The following is a 17,000-nucleotide window of genomic DNA, read 5'->3' on the forward strand; positions in this document are numbered from 1 at the left end:
TTTCTTGCAATCTTGCAATGTAATGGCTTTTATTAGGTAGAGTCAAATTCTTAAAGCAAAAATACTGAAAAATCTGTTTAACAATAATGCATGCATACATGCCTACCGAACTCAGTAGTAAAGTTTATGACCTTAAAACAGATGTAAGCCTCTTGATAATATTACAGTATAAAGAAAAATGGTATATGCATATTTAGTACAAGATTACCAAAAGTGCTCTGCACTTGTGTAGCTGCTTCTATTAGAGCCAACAAGAGTGTTGACCTCTAATGGGATCAGGGTTACACCAGACTTGAGCACCACTTAAAATACCATGTGTGAACTTTTAGAGTCATTTCTAAATAACAAAAATGTATCTTATCATAAACTGAACACTGAAAGCTCTACAAAAGCTCTACTGCAAGAGGGGTTCGGATACCCACCGAGTGTCACAATTACAAATATTTGCCCAAGCAACCAAGGATCAATCCCAAAATTGTGGAGTTTTGAAATGTGAATTTTAGGCTGGCACCTGTCCCTAATTCAAGTTTACTGCAATGAAATCTCATAAAAACCTTCAGAAAAACTTTTCAATAATCAGTAAGGCATAATAAGTAAACTGCAAGTATAAAGACAAAAGACAGAAGGCATGCCCATGTGGGCAGAACACACATATCTACCTACAGCTCTCTCTATCACCCTATAAATAACAATGCTTATCTAGCAGCATGTTCTAAATCTAACTTACCTGCAAATCCTGGTATTCCATCCCGTCCCGGTGGACCTGGTGGACCTGGTGGACCCAGAAGACCAGGAGGTCCAGGAAATCCTGGAATACCTCTGTCACCTGGAGGACCAGGAATGTCGAACCCTGGGGGACCAGGATCCCCCTTCTCCCCTGGAACACCCTGGGGTCCTAAACAACATTATTAAAACACCACTGTTTAGCAAGAGATAGAGCAAAGCTTGGAGTTGTACTCAAGTTCAGGTGTGGTAGTGGTGGAACAGCTGCTTCCTTGCTGAACCTCCCCAAAAGGTAAGCTTCATGACTTCCAAGGCTCTGTCAGAGGAGCAGACTTAACTGACTTTTGCTAGGCTGAGAGTGGACTCAATAACTGATATGTATGTATGAGTCTGCAGGACTGAAGCCTAATTGCTCTGCTTCAAAACCTATATACAAAGTCTGCATTTTTCTTACAATTTTTTGTTTAAATTGTCAGCTGCATGGTACGCATAACATTTGTTCACCCAGCATTTTGTTTTCTTCCCCTCTCAACTGATGTTTCAATTTCTATTTTTCAATTGATAAAGGTCTTGTTTTCCTAATAGGAAACTTGTTACAATATTAAATTTTGCACAGTCTGATGAAACTGAATTGGCAAACACCATACAGAAAATAAGGAGCTCTTTTTAACATCATGTTAACTTCATGAAAACAAAAGATGGAGTAATTTGTATTTCAAGGTTTTGCATTTCATAGTTTGGGCTAATAATTCAGCTTAGTCTAGTACTTTTACATACAGTTTACATGGAGAAACATAGTTTCAGTTTAAATGAAATCCAAGTTTAGCTTTATTGATGAGCTTCATTATTTTGTTCTATGATTACCTCAAATGGACATTTTCTAAGGACAGTGAAGCTTTGCGTTTCATTAAATTTGTGTACCTTAAAAATGTGCCTCAATGATGATTGCCTAAAAGCCAAAAGGAACATTGCTTAATATTAGGGATGCTAAGCCAAAGGGGAAGACAGCTTGCCTAGCTTCACTGAGATAGACCAGAGATGGATTTCACTCTTCAAATGTAGTTTACATAAACTGATCATTTAAAATTTAAGATAAGAAAAGTCTTTGTTGAAGAAACCACAGTACCTGGGTCACCTGAGGTTCAAAAGTCAGCGAATTAGCATTCATCAGGGAGTTCAGACACAGGGAGCAGTTGTAAGTTGTATGAGATTCGTTAGGTTAGGAAAAAAAATGAAGCACATAAAAATTAGAACAAAAATCTACATTAAAGTTCTGGATCTAATTCTAAGTACAGCACCATTACAATGAGGAGACACTGATTTGTAAGTAAACGTAGGCATTTTCCAATTGCACCTACCAATGTGCGTAGAGACAAGCAACAGACTGAAGATTTTTAAATATACAAGTGAAACCATTAAAAAAAAGTCATGCTGGTTTTTTTAGCTGGGGGTGTCCTAAATCTAGCAAGCTCTTTGCAAGTCGAGTTTAAACTTACACTTTAAACACCAACTGGAGCTATCAGATACTAACTAGCCTGTGCATCTCACTGATGCCTCTTTGTACCTGGCTGGACAGCTTTTGCTATTTTGCACTTTGGTCCTGAAATTCCTATTGTATTTATAAAAACTGAGAGTCCTTGATTGTGAAAGGTTAGCTACCTATTACCCTACAGTTGGTCCTACATACAGTTCCTGGAGAGCTAAATACAATGTGGCACTATATAAACTATTGTCCTTCACAAATAGATATAAAATGATACTTACTCCCATTGTCTCAGGCTTATTGAAAGACAATGCAATGCATTGGTTGGAAGCCCTACTATAATCTTTCTTACAGAGGTTATTAGAAGTCTGTCAGGATCAAGATCCATAAAGATTAAAGCAGCATAGGCCAATCTCCATGCTGTGGTAGATACTGCCCTGGTCTGCCATTTCAGGAACAAAGATTCAGGAGCAAGGCTGTTCTTACTCTGCAGACAGGTAGATCAGGCACATTGGAAGTATGTGTCTGTGCACATGATTATATTACCATTTGGTGCCTAACGGCTACAATAGTTGTGTAAATGGAACTGTTGACTATATTATCATTATTTATATAAAAATATACGCAACCTAAAACACACTAGAATAGCTTTCTTCATACTGAAGAAGCTGCAAACTTCCAAACAGACACTGAAAACTATCTGAATACATGGTGGTGCATGGAAAGGAAAATGTAAACAAGGAAATGCTTACGATTTTTCCAGTTACCTTGAAAACCAGAATCCCAAGAAAGTTATTGTAATGTCACTTTAGGGAGGAGAGCCCCAAATGACTTGGTAAGAGATAGGAATGAGTGATGGGAGGATAGAAATGGAGGAGGTAACATTTACACTAGATAAACCAGACAAGGAGCAGTGCCTCTAGCATTAATTTGGGTGTTTTAGTTAACCCTCAGCCATGCACTACCGTTTAATGCTATCATGCTGTTAGTAGCCACAGTGATTAATACAGACACACACAGTGAAAAACTAACATCAAACCATTGAGATAGGTATACTCCAGGGTTCCAGGTGGACAGCTCCATAATAGTTTTCCCATGAAGGGCTTGATTCTGCAAGGTGTTTAAGCAGGTACTAAACTTTGAGTGTGGGACTACTCACACAATAAAGATAGGCATATGTGTTAAGTACTTTGCTGAATCTAAGCCCAGGTTTTGTAACGGCCAGAATGCGATTGGCCAACCTATAACTGCTGCCCACAGTTGTGCCAGTCCAAATGTTGGTGTTTCTTTAGGTGCCTAACCCTAAAATACAGGACTGTAGTCATGCTTTAGCAACATCCATAGTAAACGTGGCAAGAACAGATGTGTTTTCAAAACATTTCAGCATTAAAATAAAGTTGTGCTCAAGTTCCTATAGCACATTTCCACTGGTTAAAGCTGCTGGGAAATGGAAATCCCATTCAGTGAAAATAGTGTAGTTTTCCCTAAATATACAATATGCTTTGTGAACAGATTTACACACACATGCGAGAGTGTACACGTGCAGGCACATGCACCTGATGTCTGTAGAGCTGGAATGAGGTTGTAAGTTCATAAAAATGTAATAATTTCAAATGGATGACAGCCAAACCCCCTTTGCTAGTGAAACAGTCACAACCACCCCTATGCCGGGCTGCTTATAGGAAATCTCAAAACTGTCCAGCTTTGCTGAATGAAGTGCATGAAGAAAAAGGCTATCCTGGTGATCATAAATTATCCTAACCTGAATTAAGGTTAAAATAAAGTTGTTTTCATACATTGAATACGAGAAATCCTTTCCTATCCATATGGACTACTACAACTTGGAGTCTTTTTTCTGATTGATGTAGTATTGGATCAACTTCTTTGGAATACCTGAGAACAAAGTTCATCTTCAACTTCAACTTTAACTTTGCAATACTAAGTCAGTTCCAGTTCTTTACTGTTAATATCCTGATGTTGTGAAGTGATGAACATCTTCAATACTACCCACTAATTAAAGTAAAAGCTGACGAAACTCTCCAGAAATGGCCCTAATTCTGTATTCTTAGAGACAGTACAGTAACGCAGGCATCTTACCTACTTTCTCTGTAACTCCAAACACTAGGTTAACATGCTCCCACACTCTGCTGAGGAGGGGAGCTTACCCCAGCTTGTCCTGAGGACCAGCACACTGGATGTACTTCCCAGGAACATGGGAGAGGACCCTAAGCACAGAGATTCCTAAAATTTCTGCGAAACCAGTAAGATTCCAGATAAAACCCAGGAGAGACATATATACCCTTGATTGCTTTTCTGTTTGTGAAAATAGCAAACTCTGAAAAGTACATTCTTTGGGCAAATTCTTCCTAGATATGAATAGCTGTGAAAACCTAGTGCTTTCTAATGACTCGTATGGGATGTAAAATAAGGCAAAATTTATTCCACTAATTGTGAAGTGGGTACCAGTTGAAGTCAATGGGCACAAAGTCTCTGACTTGCCTCACTGATTAGTTCTTTCCTGGGATCCTTGTGAGCATCCTCTCCTGGGGTGTAAGCTTGGTCATGTATCAACAACTACTCCAGAGCTACATTCACTTGAGTCTTACCTGGTGGCCCTGAAGGTCCTGGAGGTCCAGGTGGTCCGGGTGGACCTTGACCACCAATGCCGGGGAACCCTGGTGGACCTGAGAGCCCTGGTGATCCACTTGGTCCAGGGTCACCTTAAAAGAAATTCTCATTCAATTCAACTCAGCAAGGAATTTCAGGGATTTGCACTGTTTCTCAGAAATGGCTTGTGGAGTGCTGCCTATATATTGTCTTGAGAACACTGTGCATGTAAACAGGGAATTAGAGATGCAAGCACCCATTTGTATATATAATTTCACAAGCCACTTTTGACAGATGGGCTGGAAACTTTCTCTTCCTATGCATAAAGAGCCTCCAGTTTAAATTTCCAGAATACACAGATGTGTTCTTATGCCATAATCCATTTGTCTAATGTAAACTGGCAGCAAATATTTTTGCTAAACAGTAAACCAGGCATATACGACAATAGAGTTCTGGCAAATGTTAATGTGAACTGTTTGTAAATACATAAAAAAGATTAAGTGAAAACAAACTTAACAAAGTCACTCTATTTAAAGTTTGACATCATCACCACTTTGGATTTGCTTCTAGCAACAAGAGACTAGATTTTCAGAAATACAAACACGCACTTCTGCCTGCCTGTTCCTTGAGAAAGCAAATCCCCAGTTGCTTTTACATTTAGATCCATGCAAATAAATAGGGCTGTACTGTGGAAAAGTATCCCTGACATAAGTTATCTCCACTACTGTCACACGCTTGTAATCCCAATCTGAATTTATCAATGTTTAAGAGCTGTTTTGAGTTCAAAAGTTACAGGAGGGTAGAGTTCTTGTTACCTTTTGGCCCTGGAGCTCCATCAAAACCTGCCCGTCCTGGAAGACCAGGGCTTCCTGGAAAGCCAGGATCCCCTTTGGGTCCCAGTAGTCCTTTTGGACCCACTGGCCCTGGAGGTCCTGGGGGTCCTGGGACACCAAATCCACGTTCCCCCTGGAATGACAAAGGGAAAAAGATTGAGATTTCCAAGTTTAGCTCTTCCTGGAAATGTCTTGGACAGCTAAAACATAAAACAATACTTTAGAGTCTAATTCCTTTGCTCAGTATTTCCTCTTCCCAGACTCAAACATGAGGAGCAGAGAGCAAGACCCCCACACCCAGAATACACTGTTTGTCACAGTATGCATCTGAGACCTGTGAGGCCTATGTTCAAACCCTGTTCAAAATTCAGGGATAGCAAGGACTTGAATAAATAATTAAATATTAATTGGAGCAGAGACTTGAAACTCTCTCACAATTTAAGTGAGTGCCTGACCAGAGTCAGTTTCTCTCTTTCTCTCTTCCCCAGTCAGTATGGGGGGAAAGTAAAAGCTCCAAGAACAGAGACTTCAGAAGACCTGAGATGGGATCTACATATATGCTGTTAAACTCCGGGACGGAGTAGGGAATGAGAAGAAAAGGTTAATCTTGCAAGGAAGACATGGAGACCAAGCTTGCATCGCTTCTCATGGCTATTGGAATGGAGTTAGGACCACAGCTATGATTAATCCAGGGGGGAAAGGGTACAATGGTGCATATTTGGACAATGGTGACAAGGATCCTGTTCAAAATTCTCTTCTTAGGGTTCTGGGAATCTTCTTGGTACAAGTGTCTGGTGGGGAGAATAGTAATGCTCTGATTGTGGTCCTCTTTGAGCATATCTTCTTCCATCAGCTCTGGGCTGAAAAAATAACTGATGGTACAACACTGTTTGCTATATCCCCAGAGGACTGTTTCTGCTGATTAGCTAATGCCTTTGCTCAAATTCAGAAGAGCCATAAGGACTAAAAGAAAAGTCTCTCTGTTTTCCAAAGATATCTGTTTCTAGACAAGAACTTATGCCTCTTTCCAAGCCACTAATCTATAAATTGGCCATTTCACCCCCTTCATCTCCACCAGTTTAAAGCTGAAATAAAAACAGCCTACTAGAACCCGCTCCCTAGCTAACTTCCCATGCCTTAAGGACCTCAGGAGCCAGTTACTGAAGGTGTTAGAGCAGACTCTGCAATGCACTGCAACAGTGGGCACATCTATACAAGATGTTTACTGAGCATTAGCCTAAAACACTATGCAACATGTTGGCCATTAAAAACCGTGCCAATGAACTACTGTGCAGTGTTATTAGGCTAACGCGCAGTAAGCATCACAAAATAACCATGCGCCGGCACTACTATGCAGTAACTCTAGTTACTATGCATTTAGTTAGTACTTCATTAAGCAAGTACTAGACTAAATGAGTAACTAAGGTGCATTAATGAACATGTAGATGTGCCCACTAAGTCAGAAAAAGTAAATAACTGGAGAGTGTCCTTTAAGGTGTGAGAGGTAAAAGCAAATTATAGGTGTGATATCCACCCAAATCGAGAAGGGACTTTCCATTGGCAAAGATGAAAACCCAATAAAGTACAATCTTTAATTCACACAAAAACACAAGCAGAATGATAGATATCATCACACCTTCTGTCCTGGGAAACCAGGCTGTCCGGGTGGCCCATCTAGACCAGGTCGTCCAGGGCTTCCTGGTGCTCCAGGTGGGCCAGGCACTCCAGGGAAACCTACAACACGAGGAGGTCAGGACAAAACAATAATACTGTTGACAGACACAGCAAACACTATCAAGGGCTTTTTAAAAAAGAAAAAAAAAGAGAGAGAGAGAGAAAGAAAGAGACACTTTGGGTGCATCCAGATGAGCCTGCATGTGTCTCTTGAGGGACAAGTATATGCAGGTATCAAAAGAAAACCCACGGGAAAAAAAGTGGGGCAGGACATGGTCCAGGACCATGCCCTGAGGCAACTGGAGACTTGGGTCCTCCAAAGAGATGCTCTGGTAGCTGGCCAGAACATCTCTACGGCTGCCCCTTGCCCTGGTGGTGCAGCATGCTGCAGCACACACAGGACAAGGAATGGTGCAAGCTGCAGTGACCTGGACCCGGGCTCTGTCCTCAGGTAAGTAGGGACTGGGGGTAGGTGGGGCTAGAGCTGGGGTTGTGTGGGTGTGGAGGACTGGCGGGGAAAGGGACTATGGAGGGGGGCTGCTTGGGAGGGGTGGATCCCCTGCCTGTCCCTTGCAAGGCCCACAGGCCCCTTCCCCCCCACAGCAGCAGCAGCTGTCAGGGCACTCAGGGCCCTCTTGGCACAGCCCCTCATAGGGCGCGGCCCTGGCCACCTGGCACCCGGTGCTGCCTGTGCCACAATACATAGGCCCAGCCTGGCTCAGTGCGGCAATGGGCCATGCACCTTCGGACAGCTCCAGGCCTCTTGGGCTCTGACTGGCCCGTGCTGTCGGGCCAGGCTGGTTCCATGCGTACAGGATCCAGCCCAGCGCGACGTGTCCCTGTGAGCGGCGCCGGCCCCTGGGTGACAACCCAAGCAGCCCGGAGCTGCTTGAAGGCATACAGCCCTGTGCCACACTGAGCCAGGCTGGGCCCGTGTCATGTGGCACAGACAGTACCAGGTGCCAGGTGGCCAGGGCCATGCTGCGCTGCCCTGTGCCACACAGGGGGCTGTGCCAGGAGGGCCCCGAGCGCCCCAATGGCTGCTGCTACGGACCCTGTGGGGGGGCTTTGGCTCCTGTGGGGGCAGATTGTAGCCCTTGCGGGGGGGGGCATGTGGGCCCTGTCAAGGGATCTGTGGCCCCTGTGGGTGGCCCTGGCCTGGGGGGGTGGAGACTGTGACCCCTGTGGGCGGGGCAGTCTGTGAGCTGCCCCCCCCCAATCCATCCACAAACCCCACACTCCCAAGCCACCCCCGCAAACCCCTCACCCACATACCTGGCCCTGTGTGTCAGGAGTGAGGGGACTGGGGCTGGGGGCAGGCTGTGGGTTGAGTGAGAGGCAAGGGCAGGGGCAGGGCACTGGCATATCAGTGCTGCACATCCTGATGAGTGAAGTGGGTAAGGGCAGCTCTGATTTTTCTATGACAAAAAAGCCAAAAATGCCAAAGTGTATAGCTATTTAGAATTTATTTTATTATGATGATAGAGGCACCGGTAGGCATCCAAATTGCTTTAAATTTGTAAATATATCAATAAAACATCACCCAACTGATCTCTCTCTATATATAGTGGCATTTCATTTTAATAGCAAAAGAACACTATTTAATTGAGAGGATTTAAGTTTCTTATCAGAGAATTTGCAGTTTTTAAATGGAACACCAGAATCTCTGCTGGTGAGACAAGTGGTGAGTCCTGGGCAGAGGAGCCTGTCCAGGACCAGCACTGGAGACCCAGCTAAAGGGCAGATGGGGTGGCTGACCTCTTGCCCATTTGGGGCAAAGAGGACGCACTTAGACAGTTCAAAGCAGGCCACTGCAAGGAGCACATCTTTTTGGCACTAGCTACCCAGATGGCAGAGTGGGGGTTCCCCATCCGAGTCCGAAAGGCACACAGCCATGGGGCCGCATGTCCAAGGGGGTGGATGCTGTCACAGGTGGCAGCAGCCCCTACTGCCAGACTGCTGCAGTGGGTAGAGGGGGTAGGGGCTACTCCAGGTCAGGGCTGCTTCAGCAGTCAAGCTAGCACAAGGGATAGTGTCCCCAGATACCAAGTGGTTGGGCCTCAGAAGTTCCTGAGGGCAAGTAACCCTAAGCTGCTCGCCAGGGCAGGTTTTTATACTGCTGGGGCCAGCACAGGCTCTAGCTCCCCCTGGCTGCAGATCTGGGCAAGGTTATTTTGTTCTAAGTGGCAAAACTTGCCCCACACCAAAGTGGATGTCCCGGCAAGTGCAGCGAGGGAAAAATCCCTGGCTCAAATTTGTGCCGCTCCTATTTGAGCTGCTGCAAGTGCATGTGCCTGCATGTGTGGATGTGCCCTTTATGGCTAGTCAGCCAAAAATTATGTTGTTGCCTCAAAGTATCCCAACTTGGCCTGGATAGCTGTGCACACTGTGCACTGTACCCAGTAAATCTTTTCTTTCCATTACCCCTTCTGATGAGGGATGCTCCCCATTTTGTGTGTTCTTCATAAAAATGGAATCTTGAGGCTGATCTTAAAGATCATATTGTTTATGTTAAGTAAGTTGCACACTGCTCAAATCATCCTCCATCACAATTTGTAGTGTTTTGCCTGCTTGTTTTTGGCCTCACAATTGATTTAAATGCCTACGCTTTAATAAAATGGAGAAGAATAAACAAGAAAGACTACAGCTAAATTGAGTTTTTTCCAGTGCATTTTAATAGGAGTATGCAATTTCAGCTAGGCATTTTAAAGACTAAGATTTGAGAAATGAGCAAGCTATGAGAATTGATTAACTATGAGAACAGCACCACCCAAGGCCAGTAAAAGTCACTCTTCTAAAGATGTGGTATCAACATACCTTTTGGCCCTGGTGGGCCTGGAAGTCCAATGCCAGGCAGACCTGGCTCTCCCTTTGCACCTGGGATGCCTGGTAAGCCAGACTGACCTGGCTGACCAGGGTCACCTGTAGATAAAGTAATTTTAATTATCAAAAGCAAATTAAAGGGAAACACACCATATTACCTGGACAACTAGTTTCTCTCTTACCTGGAAGACCTGGTTCACCATTTCTGCCGGGAGGACCAGGGGCACCTGGAACTCCTTGTTCTGTAAGAGTCTGACCAGGCTCACCTTTTGGACCTGACAGTGAAAAGGATACAGATGCATTACTTTACTGCGTATATAAACCCAGGAGGACAGCTATCATCTAGGATCTAAGTACTGGATTCAATACAACATTTCTCCAATTTGCCACTGTTGTAATTCTATTGAAACTGATAAATTGGGTCCAGGGATGGACACATCTGCAAGATTATTAAAGAGAGTAAGTAGGTTTTTGGAGCAATGCAATATGGATCTTTTCAGCAAGCTGAAAGAATGACAGCCACATTCTGTGACCTTATCTAATAAATAAACAGCAGGAATAAAACCAGTAATGTAAGTGATGGTCCAGAAATTATGTGAGAGACAAGGATTTCTTACAACAATATCTTTTTTTGGATCAACTGTGTAGCTAGAATAGAGCTAGATGAGCTTTCAAGTGCTTGCTTAGCTCTATCCCAACTACACAGTTGGTCCAATAAAAGAATATCACCCTAAGAAATCCTTGCTTCTCACATGAATAAAACCTCCATTTTCTTGAATAGTTCTATCCCTCACAAGCCTTACCTTGAGACCCTGTGTCCTGTTTCATAGACACTGCAGTATTTCTTGTCACTATAAATTGTTATTCACTAAGTCATTACATCTGACATTTCTGAGCTCCCTGCTGGTGATCAACATCATAATAAAAATTGCTTTGTTGACAACATTTATTGGGCTACACTTAGATGGAAAGGCATTCCCAGTTTTAAAACAACCTAAGTTTATAAACTTTGGCTTCAGATTTCAGTAAAGCTGAAGAAAGGGTACACATTGTGACCACCTGGTGGCTTTTTGCTAGGGAGCTTTAGAAATGCCAGGATGAATTACTCTTTGAGATGCCTGCAGCACTTAGCCCTACCCAGTATTTCAGAAGCTTTACTGAGGCTTATAGGTAAACTTGCTTTTATGAGCATTACTCAGCAACACATGGAAGCAGACTTACCAGGAACTCCTGGGGGGCCTGGACGACCGGATACACCCTGAATGCCTTTTTCACCTGGTGGACCTTGAGGGCCAAAACCAGGAGGTCCGATAGGTCCTCTGTCTCCAGGAAGACCTGGTACTCCTGGATCACCTAGAGGCCCCATTTCCCCTTTGAAGACAACACTACCCTGAAAACAAAGAAGGAAAAAGGACAGTCATATGTATTGGAAAGATCTGAATATCTAGTTTTAAAGCTGTCTGAAACATCTGCTCTTGCTTAGAACTTTTCAGGCAAGTATTCCTAGCTTTCTACCCTCTATCCAGTATATCTCTGTGCGTTAACACTGTACTACAGGCTAGGTTGAATTTTTAGTTCCTTTATTCTTGGTGCTGTGTAGGTAGCCACACTGGGAGGATGCTGAGTTTGTTCACCCATTCAAGAGCAGTTTCTCTACTGGTTTATTGGGAGGGACTGGCTGTCGCTAGTGACCCATTTAGAAGCAGTGTGTTGACACAAAGGGGATGGGCAAAAATGGTACAATACTCAGGGTAGGGAAGAGTCAGGGTCTACCATATTATTCTATTACTCTTCTGCTTAAGGAAAACTGTAACTGTACATCTCCCTATTGGTATTTTCCCAAGTGAGTTCATGGACTTCCTAAGATACTGTCTATAAAACCCAACTTACAGACTCCCCTTTGGGTCCAGGAAGACCTGGCAGTCCATCTCGTCCAGGAGACCCATCTATACCAGGAAGACCTGGAGGTCCTGGGAAACCAGGGTCTCCTTTTTCACCCTTCATTCCTGGAAAAGTGAGGATGTCCCCTGGGTCCCCTTTGGGACCAGGTCGCCCAGGGGCACCTGGAGGTCCTGGAAATCCCTAAGAAAAGAACATTATTTCAGGTTATTTATTTTACACTCAACCTCTTCTGTAGATTGCCGAATATAAACAGATTCGTGGTAGTAAGGATGGAAATGAATCCACTTCTGCACAAGTCCACAAATGGAGAATTAGTTAATACTTAATTGATATTTAATTTAAAACAAACTAAACTCTTAAGTCCTCCACAGAAGATAGTTATAACACTTACTCGTTGCCCTTCCAGCCCAGCTAAGCCAGGAAGTCCTTTTTCACCTTTTGGTCCAGGGAAACCAGGAGGTCCTGATGAGAGAGACAGAGGGAGAAGCTTTATGAATAGAACTATGAAAGCCATGAAGATCTACATGCTTACTGTAGTTTGCTGAAAATTCTAGTTGAGACTGAGTAAAGAGTTAGAGTGAACTAAAATTCTGAAAAATCCCTAAATGACTTAGAAGCCTAAGGCCAATTTTCCAAATAATATTTAGGGGCTTCATACTCTAAGTCTCATAAGAAGACAGTTGAACTCAGGTACCTAAATGCCTAAATCTCTTGTAAAAAATGGGCACTTGGAAACATTTGAAAAATGAATGCTAATCCTAAAGTATTTTGAAATGATTACAACATTGTGAAAAGGTAATGAGAACTTTACTCCACCCCCACCAACTCTGATATTGAGACTGGCTCTCAATATAAATAACACCTAAATCTAATCTTGTAGATAAATCATGCTACTTACACCCTCAAAATCACTGAATAGATTATTTGTCTCTCTAAAACCTGCTGAGACACATCAATTTATGTTATTTAGGACTACAACTACAAAGAAGTCATTGGTATTGCAAGTACTCACTGAGACCCAGACCAAATACATCCTTTTGGTTTGAAGAGCTTGATTTTCACAAAGTAAAACAAATTTTTAATTAAGTTTTTATGCCAATGATACTGAAAGGGGCTACCTTCCTCCCCCTAGAAATCTCCAATCTGGTTCTTCTGTCTTTTTGGGAAAAGAAAGGAGTTGAAATTCACTTCTCTCTCTCTGTAGTAGATAATATACCTTTACTTAGTAAGCACAGTGCTTTTATCAGGAAAAAAGATAACACCCCATTATTTAAGCAAGCACAGTGCTTTGATCAGGAGCACCTACAGTGTTTTGAAATATGATCCTTAAGACCCAGATTTAAAAAAAAATGTTTACAATGCTCCCAGCCTGTGGCTGCATGAACTCAGTGATGCCCTTAATTGTGTCTACCATATGTACATTTGCACGTCAGAGCTTGCACTCTTGTATCTAAATTTGCATAGAAATGTATGATCACATGTAGAAAACTCTTTGTAAAACATATTACATAAAATAAAAAGAAAACTGATGAAGACCAATTTTTCTTACCTAGGCTACCTGGAGGTCCAACCGGTCCCCTCTCCCCAGGAGGCCCTGATATGCCATTTCCTATACAATTGAAGCATGTATCTCCCTTATCACCTAGAAAGAATCATATTAGAAGTACAGATATAAATATTTTTTTATTAATGATTATAGAGCTTAAAAGAAGGATTTTATAAAATTGCACAATTTTTTAAAAATACAGTAGTAGAAGGCTTTCCATATACATCCAGTTTTGCCTTCTTGAGTATTAGGACTCAACCAAAGCTGCAGTAAGATCTGCTGGAGTTTCCTTAGTTAAATGAAAACAACCTTTCTGGATTCAGGAATCCAGATGTGGATCTTTTTCCAACAAGCAAAATTTTCAGTCAGCAAATCTTTCAATATATGGAGCTGGGATTTCCAAATACATTAAGTGATAGTCAGGAACTTTAATTATGAAGATTCCCAGAAGGTAAAACAACAAATACTGTATTAGAAATCCTTAGCAAAATACTGTTAACATGACCACATGCTAATTAGACTTTATTAAAAAAAAGCATAAGAGGTTTGTAGAGGTTTGATGTAAAATAGAATCATAGAAAATTAGGGTTGGAGGGCACCTCAGGAGTCATCTAGTCCAACCTCCTGCTCAAAGCAGGACCATCCCCAACTGTAACACCCCAGCCAAGGCTTTGTCTAGCCAGATCTTAAAAACCTCCAAGGATGGAGATTACACAACCTCTCTGGGCAGCCTGTTCCAGTGTTTTACTACCCTCCTGTGCTAAATGCAGACAGAATCAATCCAATCTTTGCAGGTTAGTCTAAGCGCCATAGATTGAACCAATAAGTTAGTGAACAGACATTCAGTTTTAATTTTAAATTTTAAATGGAAATGCAGCCACATGCTTGCAGTGGCCCAAGCCAGAAGCCAGGGGGCACTAGAGCATGCCTCCCTCCTCAGCTGGAGCAGACAGCTTGGGCCAAGGCTAGCCTACCCACTCAGAGAGGGGAGGGTATGTGGGGGAGGTGCAAAGCATCCTGGGATGCCAGAAGACTGTGAGTTAACTTGAATCTGGAGGCAATCTGGGACAGAAGTTCAATACACCAATTTAACTTAAATCTAGGGGTGCACCAATAAAGATTTTCTTGGCTGATATCGATAGCTGATTATTAACCAGTCATATCGTCCAATAACCAATTTACAGGAATGCAGCTGGGCAGCATGGAGAGCAGCTCCCTGCAGGTAAGTCTGTGGAGGGGAAGGGGCATGGGGGAGGGAAGAGGTATGGGTGGGGGGGTTTAGATCAAAGCCCCCATAGTGAGGGAGGGAGTGGGGCAGAGGTAGGAGCTGGGGTGCTGCCCAGGCAGGGTGGTGAATGGGACCCAGGGCTGGGGCAGGGAGCAGAACAGAGCCATGGGAAGCTTGTCAAGGGGATCAGCATCCCAGTGCTTAAAATGGTGCAGGGGCACTTGAACTAAAGCTTGTCAAATGAACTTTAGTTCAAGTACTGCCACCACCATTTTTAAGAGTGAAGATGCTTTTAACCAGAGTGGAGCCAAACAGGGCAAGGGTGGATGCAGGCTGCCCACTGTGGGCTCAGGGCTCTCTGCTCTGCTGCCTTTCCCTCAGGAACCCCATGCCAGACGTGTGCCCCCTGCCCACCCAGCGGTGAGGGGGACAAATTAGTTCCCCCACCACTGCTGGCAGGCAGGGAATGTGTGGCTGGCATGGGGCTCCTGGGGGAAAGGCAGCAGGGTGGCTACCCCAAGCCTGCAGCGAGCCCCAAGCCTGCAGCGAGCAACCCCTATCCAAGCCGTGCACAAATCGGGGGGGGGAGGGGAGGGAGAGAGGGAAACATGTACCCCCCCATGCCACCCCCAGGGGGTGCGTGCACCGGTGGGGAACTGCCCCCACTCCTCTCCCCTCCCATGCCCCCTGGACGAGCCACTTGCAGCTTTGTCCCACTCCTAACCCCGGTCCCATTCACTGCCCTGGTTGGGCAGCATCCACAGCCCCAGTCCCTGGCCTACTCCCTCCCTCGCCATGGGAGTCTTGATCTGCACCCCTCCCCCGCCCCTTTGCCTCCACAAACTCACCTGCAGGGAGCTGCTCTCCGTGCTGCCCAGCTGCTTTTCTGTGTGCAACTGCATGCATGCACATGGTGTCCAGGGACCCCAGCCAGAAGGTATATTGTATTTAAAAGTGACATCATCAGCTACACTGGCCAAAAGAAGCCAATAGCCGATAATGTTAATTTTCCTTTAATGGGTTCCAATCTGATATGCAACCGATATATCAGTGCACCTCTACCTAAATCAGTTAAGTCTGATACTACATTCATCCAGGTTTAACTTAAATAGGTTTTGGCTATTTTGAAAGTGGTTAATGTACACTGAACTTCTATTGCATTACAGATTTGAACCAGTTTCCAATCACTTATACTGGTTTATGTGAAATTGCTGTCCCTACTGGGAAAAAAATTTCCTAATATCTAATGTAAACTTCCCTTGCTGCAGTTTGAGACCATTGCTTCTTGTTCAGTCATCCGCTTGCACTAGAACAGTCCAGGCTCCATTCTCTTTTGAACCACCCTTTCGCTAATTGAAGGATGTTATTAAATTCCCCATCTTCTCTTCTGGAGACTAAACATGCCCAGTTCCCTCAGCCTCTCCTCATGAGTCATATGCCCCAGCCCCCGAACCGTTTTTGTTGCCCTCCACTGGACTCTCACCAATCTGTCCATATCCTTTCTGTAGTGGGGGCCCAAAACAGTAGTCCAGATGTGGCCTCACCAGTGCTGAATTGAGAGAAATAATCACTTCCCTCAATCAGCCGGCAGCAGTCCTACTAATGCAGCCCAGTATACCGTTAGTCTTCTTCGCAACAAGGGCACACTGTTTGCTCATCTTCAACTTATTGTCCGCTGTAACCTCTAGGTCCTCTTCTGCAGAGCTGCTGCTTAGCTAGTCAGTTCCCAGCCGAAGTAGCTGGGATTGTTCTGTCTTAAGCGCAGGACTTTGCACTTATTCTTATTGAACCTCATGAGATTTCTTTTGGTCCAATCCTCCAATTTGTCAAGGTCTCTGAATCCTAACCCTACCCTCCAGCGTGATTACTACTGCCCCAGCTAGTGTCATCTGCAAACTTGCTGAGGGTGCACTCTATGTCATTTTTCAGGTCACTGATGAAGATATTGAACAAAACTGGCCCCAGGACTGACCCTTGGGCACTTCACTTGAGACTGGCTGCCAACCAGACATCAAGCAATCGACTACTACTCTCTGAACCTGACGATCCAGCCAGTTTTCTATCCACTTTACAGTCCATTCATCCAACCCATACTTCCTTAGCTTGCCTGCGAGAATGTTGTGGGAGACCATATCAAAAGCTTTGCTGAAGTCAAGGTATATCACATCCACTGCTCTCCTC

General features: G+C 43.9%; 1 protein-coding gene across 3 annotated transcripts in view; it reads right to left on the reverse strand.

The window, feature by feature from the left end:
- COL4A5 (collagen type IV alpha 5 chain) overlaps positions 1-17,000 on the reverse strand; it is a 133,569-nt gene that overhangs the window by 38,769 nt on the left and 77,800 nt on the right. For all 3 annotated transcript variants that reach the window (XR_009464002.1, XM_019487801.2, XM_059732819.1), the window contains exons 22-31: positions 13,595-13,687; positions 12,437-12,507; positions 12,034-12,225; positions 11,365-11,533; positions 10,326-10,418; positions 10,138-10,242; positions 7,283-7,380; positions 5,629-5,779; positions 4,813-4,926; positions 728-895 (exon numbers count right to left, since the gene is read on the reverse strand). Coding sequence is in view for 2 of the 3 variants with exons in the window: in XM_019487801.2 (XP_019343346.1) it covers positions 728-895; positions 4,813-4,926; positions 5,629-5,779; positions 7,283-7,380; positions 10,138-10,242; positions 10,326-10,418; positions 11,365-11,533; positions 12,034-12,225; positions 12,437-12,507; positions 13,595-13,687 (1,254 nt within the window). In the remaining variant the exon portion in view is untranslated. The remainder of the gene's footprint in view (positions 1-727; positions 896-4,812; positions 4,927-5,628; positions 5,780-7,282; positions 7,381-10,137; positions 10,243-10,325; positions 10,419-11,364; positions 11,534-12,033; positions 12,226-12,436; positions 12,508-13,594; positions 13,688-17,000) is intronic.

The sequence above is a fragment of the Alligator mississippiensis genome, chromosome 8 (genome assembly GCF_030867095.1).
Source record: "Alligator mississippiensis isolate rAllMis1 chromosome 8, rAllMis1, whole genome shotgun sequence".
Classification (NCBI taxonomy): domain Eukaryota; kingdom Metazoa; phylum Chordata; order Crocodylia; family Alligatoridae; genus Alligator; species Alligator mississippiensis.